The sequence below is a fragment of the Rhopalosiphum maidis genome, chromosome 2 (assembly GCF_003676215.2).
Source record: "Rhopalosiphum maidis isolate BTI-1 chromosome 2, ASM367621v3, whole genome shotgun sequence".
Lineage (NCBI taxonomy): Eukaryota > Metazoa > Arthropoda > Insecta > Hemiptera > Aphididae > Rhopalosiphum > Rhopalosiphum maidis.
The window spans coordinates 53774873-53793355 of NC_040878.1; the positions used below are offsets into that span (position 1 = coordinate 53774873).

The window sequence follows — 18483 nt, forward strand, 5'->3', positions numbered from 1 at the left end:
CCTAAACGAAGAATTCTTTTCTTGACAACCGCCGATATCTGATTCGTCCTAAATTTAAATCTAGGCTACCGATCTGTATAAAATCCAAACTGTACAAATCTTTACTGAGATTTGCTTGGGTTTACTGTATGCAAATCTAGGAATACGCTTAACCTTCTCAAACGTACATAATTCAAACCTTTCAGTCAATCACTCTCTGCCTAATAGACTTCGTCCCACGGTACGTAATAAATTAATCTTTACACAAAGACTAGGAAATGGAAACTGTAGATTAATTAACCAAAAACCATTATTAACGGTTTCACTTACAACTTTATCAGCATCCTAACCCTTTAATACATTACCAATCATCATACACTTTTCCTGACAACCTATCACGCCACCTCGAAAGGCGCTGATGCTGTGGCTTAGGTACTAAATTAGTTTATAAATAAACTAATTCTCTGAAAGGTTTCATCACTTGATGACTTCTGTTATCATGTGTTCATGTATTTTTTTTATTTATATTGTTCATTGTATTACCACCTCATTTATTTATTGTATTAAATAAATACAGATTGTATTTTTTTTTCAAATAAACAGAAAGAAAGGTCTATAAAAAAAAAAATATAATATAACAATATAAGTAGTAAAGTAATATCTAAACAAATTTTTTTTTTAAATTTATTTCAAAAGAGAAAACTCACATAAAAACATGGCCTTACTCCGTTATATTTATATTGTATCATACAATAATGATGGTTCTATTATTACGGATATGTATACGTGATGTAAATGCATATTAAATGAACACTACACTACTATTTTAATATTATATCCACGATATTGATATTATAATAATATTATGAAAATACAACAATATTAAAATATGCGTACGATAATAATAATTTTTTAATAATAATTATAATAATAATAATAATAATATAAATACAATATAATGATATAGTTATAATAATTATAATAATAAAAAAAAAAAATGATTACATTTTGGGATATGCATTTTATAGATATGTATCGCTGTTAAATGTCTATATTGATCAATATAGTTATTATGTATATTATGTAATAATAATAATAATAATAATAGTTATTATATCCTAATAGTCTTAAAATGTATAAACTCATAAATCACATATAAATGTATTTAAAATTACGTAAGTCGTATGCTAATTATGTCTTTGGCAATACCCAGCAAGACGATGCCGATAACGACCTTTTGACACGACACAATTGATGGTACTTAATTTTTGTTTTATGGATGATTTTATTTTATTTTTTTAATGTTATTCTACAAACGTCCCGCCGGGTTTTACAAAGAATCATAAGCTCTCATCGTTACGTAATTTATTAAGATATGTATTGCGAATGGTTTTTAAGCTTAAATATTAATATGATAATAATATTATAATCTATCGTATAATATGTAAATAACACTCTTCAAACTTCAAACATTCCTACAAGTATATCTAATAACTATGTAATGACTTAAAATCAAAATTTTTTGTTCAGCTATAGTAACCTCATCTACAAAATTTCTAAATTTAAAATCGTATATGGTTAATAGTTTTCATATTCATGTATTATTAAATAGCGCATCAAATTTCATCTTTATACGTGCGAGATATAATATAGTAGATACTAGATACTTATAACATGAAGACACTATAAGAATAACAGAAAATCAAATCAAAATATAAATCGGAATATATCACGTGCATAAAACGTAGCGGAGAGTATACCTACAGGTTGAATAATATTGTATATCATGTATACCTAATTATTAATTATGATATATTTATGTGCAACGCGTGCACGGTGCAGTACCTAACACGTCAAATGCTCGCCGACCAGTCATTTTGATTACCTATATATACGTCTAATAAGACTGCCATAAAAACCGCTTAATACCTTATGCTAATAGACAAGAAGTGATTGTACGCCAGACATGGAAAAATAGATGGCAAATGGTTCGAATGCTCGAATAATTAATTTTGAATTTAATTTATAAATTAAACACGGGTTACAAATATATTTTTGATGTGTCAAAAGAAATGTTTATATACTTGTTTTAATACTAGTATTAAATAATATATTATATGGATTCTTGGTATATTGGATAAAACATTATTTACCCAACCATAAGGATTAACGTCTTGTATCAATTATAATAATAAATACATACATACGTTAAGATAAAAAAATATTGAAAATTCAAAAATTAGTACTAAGGAAGTACTAATAAGTGTACTAAATTAATGACCTAATGGTTAGGTATTAAAATTAGCACATCTGTAGTCAATGCGGGCTTCTTTATTGCGAATATGTTTCTACGAATGTCGTAATGCTGTTGTCATTCAAATTCAAATTTCTTGTCTATTATAAGGGTATAAGGGTCTACGCCTCTATGGGCTGCCCACTTTATTGTAGTATCTATAGTGGCAATAGATATTATGTTGGGTTGTTATCCTATACGGCGAAAATGTCGAATTTTCACTGATGGATTGCGGACGATTTTCGCGGACGTTTAAATATTCCCAATGTACTGTTGAAATCCCCAATAGTGACGTTCGTAAACCAACAGGGCAAAAGCCCAAAGAAAATATGAGAGACAACGAGTAGCTGGTGGTACATGCACGCATGTTATATTGTGTAGCGTCGTACAATTTGACAAATGACAATAATGTTATAATGATGAAAGAACAACAACAAAAATAAAATAAAAAACCTAACGATTAAGTTCAAGGCTTCATGTTCTGGGTTTGTTAGATGGGTTTTTTCACGGCAATAGTTTTAAATTAAAAATAATTACTATAGTGCTATACGCTGCCGTATAATGTATTCGACGTCACTGTCATCCTCGAAAACGATCGATGAATTCCTGGAGCGTGTCCTAATCGTTGTACCTACCTTTACATGTACTATTATACCTACACGACAACCACCGAGTGGTGTTCGAGTGGTGCACGCTTGCGTTGTCTACTCCACTCTACACAGCGACATTAAAATATAAATTATTAAATTATTTACGACAGGCACAGGGGTAGATATTTAAAAAGCGTATAATGTTTTCGATGAAAAAAAAACACGTAAAACTGCATTGGACTCTATAAATAGCACATGCGTCTCTAAGAGTCGCGCTACACGTTTTCTGTGAGGCTACGACAAAATATAATATTATTAATGATATATTATTGCTATGATTAAATTATTATTACCTATAAAATATATTATATACTTAAATACGATATGGATGATATGTGGTTGATATGTTGTCGGCAAAAGGTCCGAGGTTTGTCGGCCAAATTGAGAGAACGATAAACGAAAAATATACATAAAAAAAAAATAATAAAAAATATACAAACACGTGAGTGTAGGTGATATTGTAATATTGTGTAGACCGAAATCGTAGTCGGCATATTGAAATCGAATTGTACGACCGCCCTGTCGTGTTGGTTCGATATTGATATGAAGGATATCGTATCGCAACAGTGATTCGCATCAATAATGACAGTCGTCGTCGGGGTGCGTCGTTTCGTTTTTATTTTATTTTTTTTTTAAATGACGGAGAACAATAAATAAATATAAAAACAAAACAATAATATCATGCGGCGAAAGCAAGTCTAAACACCGCGAATTCTGACGCTTTCCTTTCGATCGTTATCTGTAGTTGAGATATTCTACACATAATATAGCAAATGGTAATGAGTTATCACCTACCATACTATATAGTTACCGGTTGTAATATGTAATAATATTTTACATAGCCGGGTCTGAGCCATAGGCACTGTACCTGCACAGTGCACACTGGCACATACGAAACGTTTATTTAATATCAACGCGAGTTGAGAGTTCGGGTGGTTTTGTAGGCGAATGCTATAATAAATAATATCATATATGTATACATAAATACATATATATGATTATGGCTTGTATATTAGATAGCTCGTGTGCATTTGCAGAATGTAAGCGCGCGCGTGTGTGTGTATGTGTGTGTGCGTGTGTGTGTATGTGTGTGTGTGTGTGTGTGTGTGTGTGTGTGTGTGTGTGTGTGTGTGTGTGTGTGTGTGTGTGTGTGTGTGTGTGTGTGTGTGTGTGTGTTTGTGTGTGCGGGTTAGTGTGCTTATTTGAATTGGTGTAGGGCAAAGACGACAACTATCAAGATGCGGGACAGGACTCTAGTTTCGCTGATCCCGTTAGCTGACGACGAGTATTTTTTGCCCACGCAGTTCATTCTTTCCACTGGCAAATTGAAGACACTGAACTCCCTGAAAACACAATACAAACAACGATACATTATTATTCATCATCATCACTTGATTTATATACGAAATTAAAAACGTAAAGTCGAGTAAACATTACAACTTATATATAATGATAACGACTGTAATAATACATGGATGGCGTACTATGATGCGAACCATATAAATTATATATTCAATAGTATAAACGTACGTTCCGCATCCAACAATAAAGTTTTCAAACTTTTTTTTGGAAAATGTTATTGTATTGTAATTTTCACATGTTTCTACGCTTTTGGTATCAAATAAAAAATATGGTGAGGATATCAAAAATATGTATTTCCAAATTTTATCCACGTCAGTATTTATTATGTATGTGCACGAATATTTTATAGTATATATTATTATATACAGAAAGGTACAAGTATGCAACGATACGAAACTGATGTTTAATTGACGATCTGGAACACAATATATATCGTGTGTTACATATGTGTACTTGGGTGAGAGTTCATATATCGATTTTTCAATAATTTATTTATGTGCAAGGAACACCTACCAACGAATCGGTAATAATATGTCAGTGGATGTAGATTTGGTCAAGATCCAATGATCAGAATCAATTTTTAATAAGTTGATTTAAAGATTTTTCACTCTTGTCAAATTTAATACTACAACCTATATGTTATATTAAAAATTAAAATAGGTACTATACTGCTCTACGAGACAAGCGAAGTGAAACGAGTACCCGATAACCAGCTTTCACGGAATTAAAATTTTTTTGAAATAAAAAAAGAAAAGGTAGAAAAATTAATTTACAAAGTTCTTATACTTTATGATTTATATAAACTCAACTGGAAAGTTAATTAAAATTCTTTAGATCATTTATATAGTGTTTCAAATAACGGTTTAAAACGCATTATAGATACCTACAGGCAACGAACCAACACTTTTCTGGTATGGTGTAAAATTGTTAAATAATAACAAACTTCTATATTGTGTAGTACCTATGTAATAAACTATGATAAAAGCTCAAAGTGATTTAAAGTTAATAAAGTTTGTTTTATGTTAACATGTGTGTTATATACACTGTATGTGTAGTATAATCATTTAAAAAATATTATTAACAACAAGGCACATTAGCATTTGTGTGCTTATTTTTGTTTTATTTCTGAATAAATTACCATTCAAAAGAGTGGAAAATCATTATATCAAAGAACAACACGATTTTGTTTCTGATTTTATAACTTATAGACTTTTTATGCTAATGTTATGGTTGTTCTCGGATTTCCTCCATCACATATATTTTTATTACATTTGTTGATGAGAAATTTTGAAAAAAATATTATCATGTATTCTACATTTACGCCATTACTAGTTAAAATATTGTGTAGGTAAATTGTTTACATCATACACATTTTAAATAACGTTAAAATAAATGTAAGTGTAGCAATTAAGACCAAATTGGAAATTCATTGGAAACGCATTTTTTATTCAGTATACAAATGAAATGTAAATTATGAAGAAGGAGATAATTATTTATTATTAGGTTTTAAATCAACAAAAACATTTCTGTTAAGGCCTCCACATCTTCTTTCTACGAGGTCTGATATAGGCAATTTTAATGCAAATATTGAAAACAAATTAAAATTGCCAGTTTTAAAAATATTTAATATTGTTTAACTAATAATTCATAATTTATACTCATCTGTTTTTTAAAAAAAATTATAATTGTATTCATTCAAAAGGAATCAAGTGTAAAAATTTAAGACATAATAATATTTTTTTTATATAGTTGGATATATTGTATTGTGCTAGTTTTTTAGTTTTGTAAGTATCAATTGAATATGCTTTATTAGGACCTAAATGCCATATTCCATTTAAATACTGTCTTTTTCATTGTGTTTTTATATAAATAAGTTGAAATAAGTTGGATACATTTGGCCTATAATAATTAACGAATATAATATTAATACAAAGATTATAGAATAATTATTATTCATCTTATACATTTATAACTTTGTGAATAAAAATATTTATAATTTTTTTAAATGATTTTAATTTTAATTTACAAGATCTTAGAGTGTCATGCAATAGGTAATTATATTTTACCTATTAAAGACTCTCTAACATATATAGCCGAATAGGTATACATTTTTTATTTAGTGTTTAATATAATTTGAAATTTGTAGAAAGTTTTCAGTTTATATTATTTATTTTTATCAAATTCTGTCACCACCATAATAAGACTAATAAAATCTGAGGATTGAGATTAATATTAAATATTATAAACGCTTTCTAGAAATAACGGTGAAATTCTCTATTGTAGATAACAATAATAAAATAGAAATGCCATGGTGGTATCAACATGTTTTGTGTTACTAAATTTTAAAGGCGATGTTTCCGATAAAATATCTAAGTACGATTAAAAATCTTACTTGTGAATATACCTACATTATCGCACTCACTTCGCTCAAAATTGTTTTTCATGTAATTTTCATTTAAAAAAATACAAACTCCACTATCATGACATTTCCTAAACGTAGTTTTAATTATATGGATGTCTGGTATAGAAATTATAGACTCATTTATTTTTTAAACATAATCTATGATTTTAACCATCTTCTATTGAAGCTGAACAGTGCTAGTTCGTTAGCTTAATTATTGACAAAATAAATATGAATATGGAAATAATCGATTAAAGAAGTCTCTTAGTAGTAGAAATAAATACTTTGTCATGAAATATTAACTATTATACCTATTACATTTACACATTTTATAATAATCTACATTTTTTTTAAAAACAAGTAAGTTACGATACCATTGTCATTTTAGCCTTCTTTTGAGATTCCCTGGAATAGTTGTGGATAGAAGTTGGTTGTTTGGTAATAAGAACCAGTTTAACCAGGTTAGTTAATTATTGAAGTACATAAAATAGAGCTCTGCTAGTTTAGTGATATTTCTTGGTTTTTAAGTTGAATTCCATCTAGTTGTGGATAAGGTTCCGGATATACATAATAATTAAAACAGTGGACCTATTTCGACGCTTTTTATTTGTATAGTTGTTGGGTTTCACACGAGCGTAATCTCGAGGGTGCAAAAGATGCACTTTCACCCCCTAGAATTTTTACAGGGGGGCAATACTATCATTTAGCACCCTCTTAATTACCTAAATAAATATATTTCAATGTAATAAATCACAGTATTCATTAATTATGTATAAAATAAAATTTACTAGATAACTTAGATTTTATAGAGAGTTTATAACTTTATTGATTAGTTTTGCACGTTGCACCACCTAAATTTTAGTGAAATTTATTACACGTATGAGTTTCCGATTTAACGCGTGTACTTGCCTCGAAGTTGTTTGAATGTAAATGCTTAATATAAATTATTATAATGTTATAACATTTTACAAATAACAAACAATATACCTGTGTTCTTCTTCCATCAGGCAGAGTATGTGTTTCTTCTGAACGATGTCGTCGTCGTCCCGGTGATGTAACTCTTTCAGCCAATCCCTATACCAGCGCAGGTCACAGTCACAAATCAGCGGGTTATCTGAGGAGTCGAAGAAAAATAAATAAAACATTAAACTTTTGGGATTCAGGTATACCTAACATTTACAAAAGGGTCGTTTTTATCCAACCCAATCGTCTGGAACGTCACAATTCGGTAGTTCCTCGAAATAATGTCCATTTTAGTGGTCATTAATATTGCGTTATGTTTTGTGTTTCTTTCGATTTTTATTTTTTTTTATTTCAGGTGTGGTTTATTTCTCGGAATGGTATTTTTTATCTTTTAAAATTTATATTTTTTCCGGGTAAATAATATAATATAGATGCTTACATATTACATATATAAAACATTACTTATAACATTGAGATCCTTTTTGAGAAAATGGATAATTCTGTGACGGTACTAAGTGCAGTTAAATGAAACAGTTGTTTCGTGACTGAATAATATTGATAGGTATTTACAATTGTTTATAGTAGATTTTATTTATATAATTAGTAGTTGTGTACCTAAATTATAAAGTGAACAAATTATGTTAAACCAATGAAGATGTTAATATTTTTAAAAACTACCTTCCCTACCTTGTGTTTGCATTATATTATTATAATTACCTACTTGTACTCTACTTATAATAGCAAAAAATATATGTTTTAGACAATTGATCAAGTTTATGACCACAATTTAATACATAATTAATAATTATACAAGATATACAAATAGTATGGGGTGTATAACTACTATGTATTACAGTTTTAAATATTTATCGTAGTAAAAAAATATATTTAAAATGATGTTTTATTTATGGAATACGTATACACTTTACATAAGTATATTTACTTAAAATATAATATTAGGTGATTTTTTTTTTATAAAAATTGTAATTTTTTGATTGTTTTTTATACCTATCTGACAATCAAAAACATTTTCAACCACATCAGAAAAACGTTTCGTCTTTGGTGCTGCATAAAAGTTCAATCTCTCATTAGAATAAAAGAATAAAAAAATATTCCTCAAGAAATTTTTATCTCGCAGCTACAATACATCAATCACATTATTATGATTGTCTTTGAACAGGGTGAAAAATATTTACATATTATAATTTTTAAAAATTGAACATCTACAGCAGTTTGAAAATTATCATAATGTAAGTCTAAGGTGGTTTTATTAAACATTTATTAACAACGAAATGTTCGAAAAGTTGAACCTTCTAACTGATAAAAAAAAGTATTAAATATTATTAAGCGCCAATAGTAAAACAATTTAATCGCCTAATTATATGTTATATGTTATATCTCTTACAAAATAGTGTATTTTTGTATCAAAGTTAATCTTTAATACAAATAATATCTTTTTCTTTCACGCTATGTTTTCAATTGACAGAAGGTGAGAAATGTGTTGAGTGTTGTAGTTCACCACCGACATTCATATTTTATAATAATTGAAGTCTGTATATAAAAACGCGGCGTTTGCATGGACGAAAAAAACTTTTAAATGATTTTCGAAAACAAAACCCATTTATTTGTCAGTATATTTACAATTCATATTTATTATTATATGTTTTGTATTTGCGTGGGACTCTTTTGAGTGGTGAGTGGGTGGGTCGGGGATGAGGGTTGGTTGCATATCCGTCGACTTACCCATAATATCAATAACAGTTGCGGTGTCTACGATTGCCTCGAGCGCTTCTTCCGGCACTCGCGTTAGTTTGTTGTTTTGTAGGTTTAATATTTCCAAGGAATTCAAATTCTCGAATGCCATCATCGGCAACGTTTTAATGCTAACAAAAATAATCAGCATTGATATTCGATAGATTTTGTGAAATAAAATATACTAGGTTTTTTACGACTTACTCATTTTTTTGTAAATTCAAAAATGTGATTGAATCGCCAAAACCTGTGAAAGCATCTTCAGCAATATGTGATATGTTGTTTGCTTTAAGATCCAAGTGTCGAAGTCTGTGCAAACGACGGAGCGATTCGCTTGGTATTGTATGCAAGTTGTTGTCACCCAATCTTAAATATTGAAGATTTTCTGAAAGAAGAAAATATATAATTTTTTACACAGTGAAGTAAATTATTGAAGTATTTAAAATTCATATTAGATGTTTTAATTGCAATCAAATTAATTTTTTTATAATAATTTAATGAGTTTGTATTTCTTTTTCATATGGATTAGTGTTTAAAAAAAATCCCAAGATTATAATTGCACATAAATTGCACAAGGTACATAATATAATTAGACTTCTGGGTATACTGTGCTCGACGCTTCTGTATGTGGCATACGCAATTATAATAATTTTGTTTATTATTATGATTTCTAATGTTTCATTTTGGTTTGTTGCATTATTTTGGTAAAATAAACAAAATTATCATATATCATGATTTTTTATTTAAAGTTTAAGTTCTAACTGTACTTTTTTATATTATATTTTTAGATCATTTATTATAAAATTCCAATATTTGTGTTAAGATTTTGTATTTTTAAAATGTATACTAAATATTATTGTTGAAAAATAATTATACGTAAGTTGAAGAAAAATATATGAACTAACTTTTGTTTTATATTTAATAATGTAATTGAAGGTAGATATTGTTGATTTTTTAGTTGACTATCTGAATCAGGTTTGAAAGAAGAAGAGTATCGGTTACATTTACCTTGTATAAGAACATTAAATTTAAAAAAAACCATAAACATATCAGTTTTTTTAGCTTGATAAGCATTTTAAAACATGTATTTCACAAAGTATCACAGAAAAAACTATTACATCGTGGAATTTGGTATATATAGCGTTTGGAATAGAGCCATAAAACTTTCTATATCATTTGTTCCATTGTTCAGTTTCAGGACCTTAGAAATAAATTGAATGGTCAACTTTGTAATACTAACAACGTCAGTGTTTAAACGTTACAATAAAGGCTCACAATTTTCGGTTTAATTTATTTTATAGCTATGACGATAATTTATTTTATGAATTAAAATAAAAATAAACATCTATTAAATTAAAATTGTATTAACCCAGACTCGTATGATTGAAAATATAATTTAAATATTGTAGACGATTATGTGTCCAAGAAACAGTTAGCAGAAATGGCATAATTTTTTTTAATATTTCTTTATCTGCCAAGTACATAATTTTGTGAATTTTCTATCAGATTTTCTTACTCTATAGAATACTTAAGTGTAATCTGTACCCATTTGTAATTGACATAACATCGATATCCTTGTAAACTTTTTATCGTCCTAAAAGATTTTGTCCAGGAAAAAGGATACGTAATTGTAAAACCAATATCATCCTCGGATCACTCCGGAAATTAAAATCAAGATATTTGAATAGAAAAGCTATAACTAATGGATGTATTTTGTCTACTGCTATAATGGAATCTTTCCCGTAAATATTAATTACTTAGTAGTATTTACATTTAAATGTTTATAGTGAATTCTAATGCATTTTTGAATGATTGAATTTAAGCAATTCTGTCGATTTTTTTTTACAAATTTTCCACAGATTTAATGAAATATTATTATATCATAACCTATATGTACAATTTTATTTTGGAACAAGCAGTATATAAAAATGTAAAGAAAAAGCGATTTAAAATATTTATTTTTAAATACAATGTTCATATTAAATAATGTGATTATCAGTATTATTTTTTTTTTTTTTTACCAACCTTATTCAATGTTATTTTGAATACATAATCACGATTTGCAAATTCAAACTAAATAAATTGTGTTATATTTGGTAAACATTTGAAACAAATTTAAATAATTGTTTGTTAAAAATTTATGCGTTGCTTATTATAATATGCATAGATTGTACAAACAATTACAAAAACATTTAGCGTAATAATAACCGAATGACGTGTTATTTTTATTTTTTGAAATTGTATTATTTTTAAGTATTATTGTCATTATTATGTAGAATGTAATCTACATTCGTTTTAAGGCTTTAAATCAATTTTATAACTGCAGGGTGCTTTAAATAATAACAATAGTAACAAAAAGTATTAAATATAAATTACTATCAATTATAAAAATTAGCTATACGATGTTAATTGGGAAAGTATTTATTGTATTATATAATATACTCAACTACCGTTGATCAATGTTAATAGAATTTACGGTTATTTTTTTTAAATATAATTTTAGTAGTCTTTTATACATCCCTATTGCGAAAGAAGTATAATCATTATTTACTTATAGGTACCTAGTTAAATTATTATACTTAATATACACAGCGATCTATTTTTCCTTTAATAATTATGAATTCTTATAGCAAAGTACGAGTAAATTAGGATTTATCTTTGTTAAGTAAAAGATATATTCTATATAAACTATGAAAAAGTCGTATCACTTATATAAGTATATGAGGGAAATTAATAAATATTCTAACCCCCATTTTCCATTTACTAATAAATTTATTCAAATTCTGATTTTTGAATTTTTAAGTATACTTAAGCGTTATATTTTCAAACACTTAGATTTTTATGCAATTTCAAGTGTTCTGTAGCGATACAATTTTTTTTCAAATAAGAACCACACTTATGTATTGTAAACTGTGAAGATGATGTTGGCATACTATTTATTTTCCCTCTAATACAAGTACATTATTATATAGATAAAACGCAAGAAAAAGTAGTTATTATAGTTTTTTAAATTTTCGAGTAATCTTAAAGTGAAATTATCCATAACAAAAATTATCTAGAATATTATTTTAACATATCTGTTTTATATCTTATTTATTAAAAATATATTTCTAAATTTAAATAGATAATATATTTTTTGATAAAATATTAACACAAAATGTTATTTTATGACGGGTAATTTTACTTCCAAATTACTCAATAACCATAAAAAAAAAGTTTTACATGAATGCTTTTTGTGTACATTACTCGTGCATCAGAAAAAGAAAAAAAATGGTTCGCTGACATCCTATTATGTTGATATGGGTATTTTGAAGATATGAAATTTATAACAAATTGTATTTATTAGTTTGTAAGTAGTTTAGGAACATAATATTATATGAACTTACAAAATTAAATATCGAATCTTAGATTTTATGTAAAATTATTTCTGTGGATCATTATTTCCTAAGCAGGTACTCAAAGTATAGATACTACTCATCGAATTTTGATTTATTGATGTATAAATGTTTAAAAATCCATCTACTTAACAATTTATAACAAAAATTCAAATTTGAAAATAAAAAGGTTGTATAAGATACTCATTCAATGGTTTAAAAGATCTAAGTATTTAAGATTATGTTTCTTAAGTATATTTAAAAATTCAAAATATCAGAATTTGAATAAATATATTGTTATAGAGGAAAATGGGGCTGAATCAAGATGTCTATCTAATCGTTTGAATTACGTAAAGTCACGTTTATCGTATTTTTATTTTAACATCTTTTGTAGTATAGAGAATAGAAATAAATGTTTTTTCTATTTGCTTTATCATCATGATTTTTTAAAATCTTAAAATGGTTTTCTTAGGTAAATGTTCTTCATTGTTTATAAAGACCAATGAAAACGTTATTTAAAATTAAGAAACTTTAAAACTATTCTTAAAGAGAGTATACTTCAAAAAGGTTTAGCTTTATATTTATCCGACAATATTGACATGTTTTATCGTCAAGTACAGCCACTATAAAGTATTTTCTAAGACTATATGATTTCATATAAAATTTTATAATAGTTTTTTATTAAATAAAAAAAATTGTTTTAATTTTAAAAACAAAAAAAAAAAAAATGTTTAAATTTTAATTAAATTTTAGTTTATTGAAATCCGTTTATTTGTTATTTAAAAAAAAACATGTACTCAATGTAAGTTAGTTAATGTTTTAATTAATATTAAGTACAATTAAAATACCTAAATAATTAAAATTGATTATTATTAGATAATTAAATTCGTGTCGTTTCAGCAAAGACGAGTACAAACATCGTCATTATCAATAATAAATCTCTCTCACCAAGAGCATTATTGAAAGAAATACAGAATGCATGATAATATACATTATATGCCACTGATCAAACAGAACTGGTGAGTATTAAGAATAAAATATTATAACATAAAGCTTCCATAATTTATGCGAACAATTATGTTTGTAATGGGTCTGTGATGGAGACACTACTACCAGCTTCACAAACAATAATTATTGATATTTTTTCGCTACTATTATTGTTGTTATATAACATATGTTCGGTATATCATAATATTCTTTAAAAGTTGTTAAATCAATATTGTATTATGTTTACAAACTATTTCGATATCCGTTTTAACGTTTATTAATCGGTGTACATTAATTAAGTTTTATTTTTCACATACGCGTATTACACGAAATCGTTAAATGTTAATTTTTTTCATTTGCACGACGTAAGTGCGTCTCACGACTTTCGAAAGTTCAGGTAAACATGAACAAAAATAGCTTTCCATTTAAAAGCATACAACGTCAATATTTAAAGCACAATGCAATAATTATTGTTCATCAAGTTAAATGCTCAATAATTCATTATTGCAACATTTTTTTCACATAATTTGTAAAATGTATATTTTATTTATCTATTATAAAACGTCCGCGTAAAACTACCTGCTGATACATGGTGTATGTAAGCGTGTTTATTGTACACAGATCAGACATAAATTAATTTTTAATTCGTTTCTGTTTTTCTTTGTAAATTAAATTCTATTGTTGATTTTTAAAAGGTCTGATTTTTGGAATTGTTTTTTTTTTTTTATTTTAATGTAATAAATAATAATATAATGTCAACATACCATTCTTATTTATAACGTTTGCGTTTTTTTTTTATTAATCATTTCAGCGTGTTGGTACTCGCGTATTATAGTATATATTATTAAAAAAAAAAATATGATTATCATTATAAATAGTATTTTGTAATTTTTAAAAAAAAGGAGTTATTCTTATTTTGTTTCATTTTATTTTGGCGTAAGTTCTGTTAAAAAATTGAGTAATTTAAAATTATATGTATTATAGAACAATTTACTAAGCATTCTCACCGCCATTTTTTTTTTAAATAGGTAATTAGTTTAATAGAATTCTGGTTATTGGAATTTTAAATCGAATATTTAATAGCTTAGAATTCTAGATCCTAAAAAAAAAAAAAATACAAGTTGCTTATAAAATAATTTCATTTTTATTGTAAAATATTATAATATCGTCAACAGTGTCTTATGTAGCTTAACAGATAAACACGATATAGAATAAATTATACAATTCACATCTTTGCATATATGCATTTAGCACGAACGTAACGATTAACACTGAAAATCATCGCCAGCACTTGCTCCGATCGCATTCTGTCAAACGGTACACGGCTGAGACTGTAGATTCGCCTTCAGCCAATAAAATAGTGCCCGTTTCGCTGCACTAGCCGGGGGCGCACAACCGCCAGACCTGATTCGGGCGTAATGCTCATAAATCATTCACTCCCCCCCGTTCAGGGTTCGGAGGCTGTCCAATACATCTTGGAATTCGATAGCTTGCCACATCTAACGAATATAAATTCGCGATACCAGCAGTGCCGCGGTCCAAACAACAAGTGTGAATTATTGCTCGAGGTGGTGAATTCTCGTCGGGAGAGAAACGAATAGCGCCCGGTACCGTGCGCACTTTCTACAATTTTTGATTTAGTTACACACGTGGGCTTTATAAATATAAATTACTATTTACGCTTTACTTAATTTGTGTCGAGACGAAAACTGTAAGAGCTCGCGTTGGCCTTTGATTACGTATTCATCCCAAAATCGAGTAGTCTCATGCATAGTCTTATACGTGTGGTATACGCGCGTTGCGCCGTTGATGCGTGTTCGTCACTACATCATAATATAATATATTATTATATACTCGGTGGTGTGTAAGTCGTCTGCGACCAGGCCGAGGGATAGGTACCTATGTCATATGCGCAGTAGTTCATTGTAATTTAATGCCGGAGGATAAAACTGTATGAATATGCAAAGTACAGTTTAAAAAATAAAAAAAAAAAACAACCATACACGCATAATTTATACGGCCATATTATGTAGGTGGGTACTGGTAGTGTGTCCGGCGGCGTGCAGCGTATCATGATGCACGTTGTGTATTTTAATGAATTATTCGTTCTCATTTGTTTATTTAAAAAAAATTCCCAAAATCGTTAAGGGCTATTACGATGATTTATCAATCGCCGCAATTGTATAACGGAAAAAGAGTCTTCTATTAAATTGTAAAATTATTATATTATTGTAATTTGATTTAAGATTCAGTTATTGACTAGCTTTAATTTCAAAATAGACGATTAATCAATTAACAGTTAGCGACTTTAATATTTTTAAAATAATATCGTTAAAAATTACGATTATGCGATGTTTAAAAACAACGAATTGCCCTACCTATACGAATACAGTATAATCACGATGCCTTTTCAAGAATATTGTGTAGTTATTATAATACATTAATACCTATAAAATAAATAATCCGTTCGGAAATATTATGATGGTGATATATATATATATATATATATATATATATATATATTATAGTACTAACAACGTCGAATTCGTATAACATTCGAGAGATATTTTTTCGTTTGGAATACCGTTTTCAGAAATATTTTTAGAAAAAAGTTTGAATTGCCATTTGAAAGCGCAACCAACACGAATTATTACAGCGATTGCTCAGAAAAACGTCTCTTTGCAGATAATTGCTGGTGATATCTAGTGTTAAAGTCGACGTGGGTAAGTAGTTTTCGAGTTTCAAATGGGAATCGGGTTCCGAGGACAAATGCATCCCTCCGGGAAAAGTTTATGGTCCGTCGTTAAGTCAACATCATGAACTAAAACGCGCACACACATGTAGATACCTACATAGGTATACGCATTAATGTGCCTACACGTGCGCCAACTGATAATAGCTAGTCGTAAAGTGACATAATACATCGTTTTATTGCGTCTCTTACACACGCTGTAACCATAGCTAACCCACCGTTATAATAATATTATATGGGAGATACCTGCCTGCGCCGTCCGTAGGCTGCAGCGATATATAATTACACTTTTATCGATCGACGGACACACGGCACACGTGTAGGGCAGTGATTGTGTGAGTCGCGTAGTACACCAAATATATTATACTGCTGACACTATACGCTCGTATAATATTATAATATGGTGTTAGATTACGAAATTCGGATTCCGTTGAATTTCGGATAGTCGGCTTTTATGTATTTATGCGTTATTTGACGGTCTCGTTTAGCGCCGATGAATATATCGTCACGGTTCAGACATAAGTACATAACAGTCATATACCTACCCGTCCTACCCGTATATATATCTCGGTAACGGAAGTGCGCTTGTTGTTATCGAAGCAACATTTTGATTATGACGATTGAGCTCGCTCTTCAAAATTGTCCAATGTTAATAATCTTTATTGAATCGGTCGACCTGAGATATGTCGTATAGTCTAGTTTTATTTTTACAACAAAAATTATATAAATCAAAAATAAAACTACGTTTTCAGTACATTTCGAAAATCTCAAATTTTCATTAATCGATTTTTTTTTTATCGAAAGTGTTTGATATTTAAAAAAATACTGTTGTATTTGTTGTTCGTACATTTTTATGATAAACAGGTATCGTATAATATAATGATATACGCTTTGACGGAGTCGTAGCACTATCGTCGTAGAACGCTGCGTGGAAATTCGGTGACAACAACCGCGGCCTACGATCGTCGTCGAGTCTTATGCGGCGGGTTGTGTCCATCACGGTTGACGAATTGTTTTGAATTTTTCGCCGGAAGAGAAATGCTGAGAACGCGACATCATATTTCATTTTCATACCGGCAAAAGCGTGTTTCGAAAAACGAACGCATATCATAGTCGTCAACTATATTATAATTCTCGGTCTCTTCGTTCTGTCTACAACCGTCTCTTCATCACCCCAACCGACCCCTTCGTCTCGTCGTTTCTCTGCGTATACATATCTCTCACTCTTGGTTCTCCGTTCCTCGCCCATGCAGACCGTTCGAGCTCGCTGCAAATGAAAAGCGAACGAAAACGGACAAGCTCTCCCTCCCCTTTATGTTTTTGACACGTCCGTACAGAGAATACGGTGCCCGTTGTAAATCCGTTTTTGCGGAGTTCGTAATTTATTTTTAACGAGCTTTTTTTATACATTTTTTCCTGCCCTTTATTTTCTATATATAAGTCCCCATTTGCGGCTCGAGTGTTATTTTCTTCCCCCCCCCCGTCCTTTTCTTTCAACTATAGTTATGTATTATAGATATGGTAGGCATAGGTATCTCCAACTATACATTTTCAAACGGCGTTGAGATCTCGATTATATTGTGTGAAAAAAAATCAGCTTTCATGTGCAACGTTTTAGCAAGTAATGAGTTATATCAATTATACATTTATACTTATCTATAATGGTGTTAAGTCGGTTAATATTATAATATCTGTATGCATAATATTTACATATACATACGCAAGGTTATTTCACCAAGCACGCCCGCCTCCATATTTTCTTTAGTAACAAATTATTTCGTTTTTTTTAAATATATTTAAAAACAATAATTAACAGTTTAAAAACGGATCTTACTACTGGTGAAACAATTTTCTGTTTTTTTTTTCTGTTATTAAGATGTTTATTGGTACCAAAGGATAGTACTAAAAAATTCTTATTTGAAAAACAGAAGTTTGAATCTCCAGAGAATACCCCTTAAGTAGTAAAAAGA

The 18483-nt window shown here is 28.7% G+C and overlaps 1 protein-coding gene across 5 annotated transcripts in view; it reads right to left on the reverse strand.

The window, feature by feature from the left end:
• Window positions 1–955: 955 nt before the first annotated feature.
• The window catches only part of LOC113552749 (leucine-rich repeats and immunoglobulin-like domains protein 2), a 105143-nt gene continuing 87615 nt past the window's right edge, over window positions 956–18483 (reverse strand). For 3 of the 5 annotated variants that reach the window (XM_026955645.1, XM_026955647.1, XM_026955646.1), the window contains 4 exons: window positions 9605–9785; window positions 9392–9531; window positions 7673–7799; window positions 4121–4265 (listed from right to left, as the gene is read on the reverse strand). In XM_026955645.1, coding sequence (XP_026811446.1) covers window positions 4121–4265; window positions 7673–7799; window positions 9392–9531; window positions 9605–9785 — 593 coding nt within the window. Of the gene's footprint in view, window positions 4266–7672; window positions 7800–9391; window positions 9532–9604; window positions 9786–18483 lie in introns of all 5 variants that reach the window. The other 2 variants (XM_026955649.1, XM_026955644.1) reach the window with 2 other exon arrangements.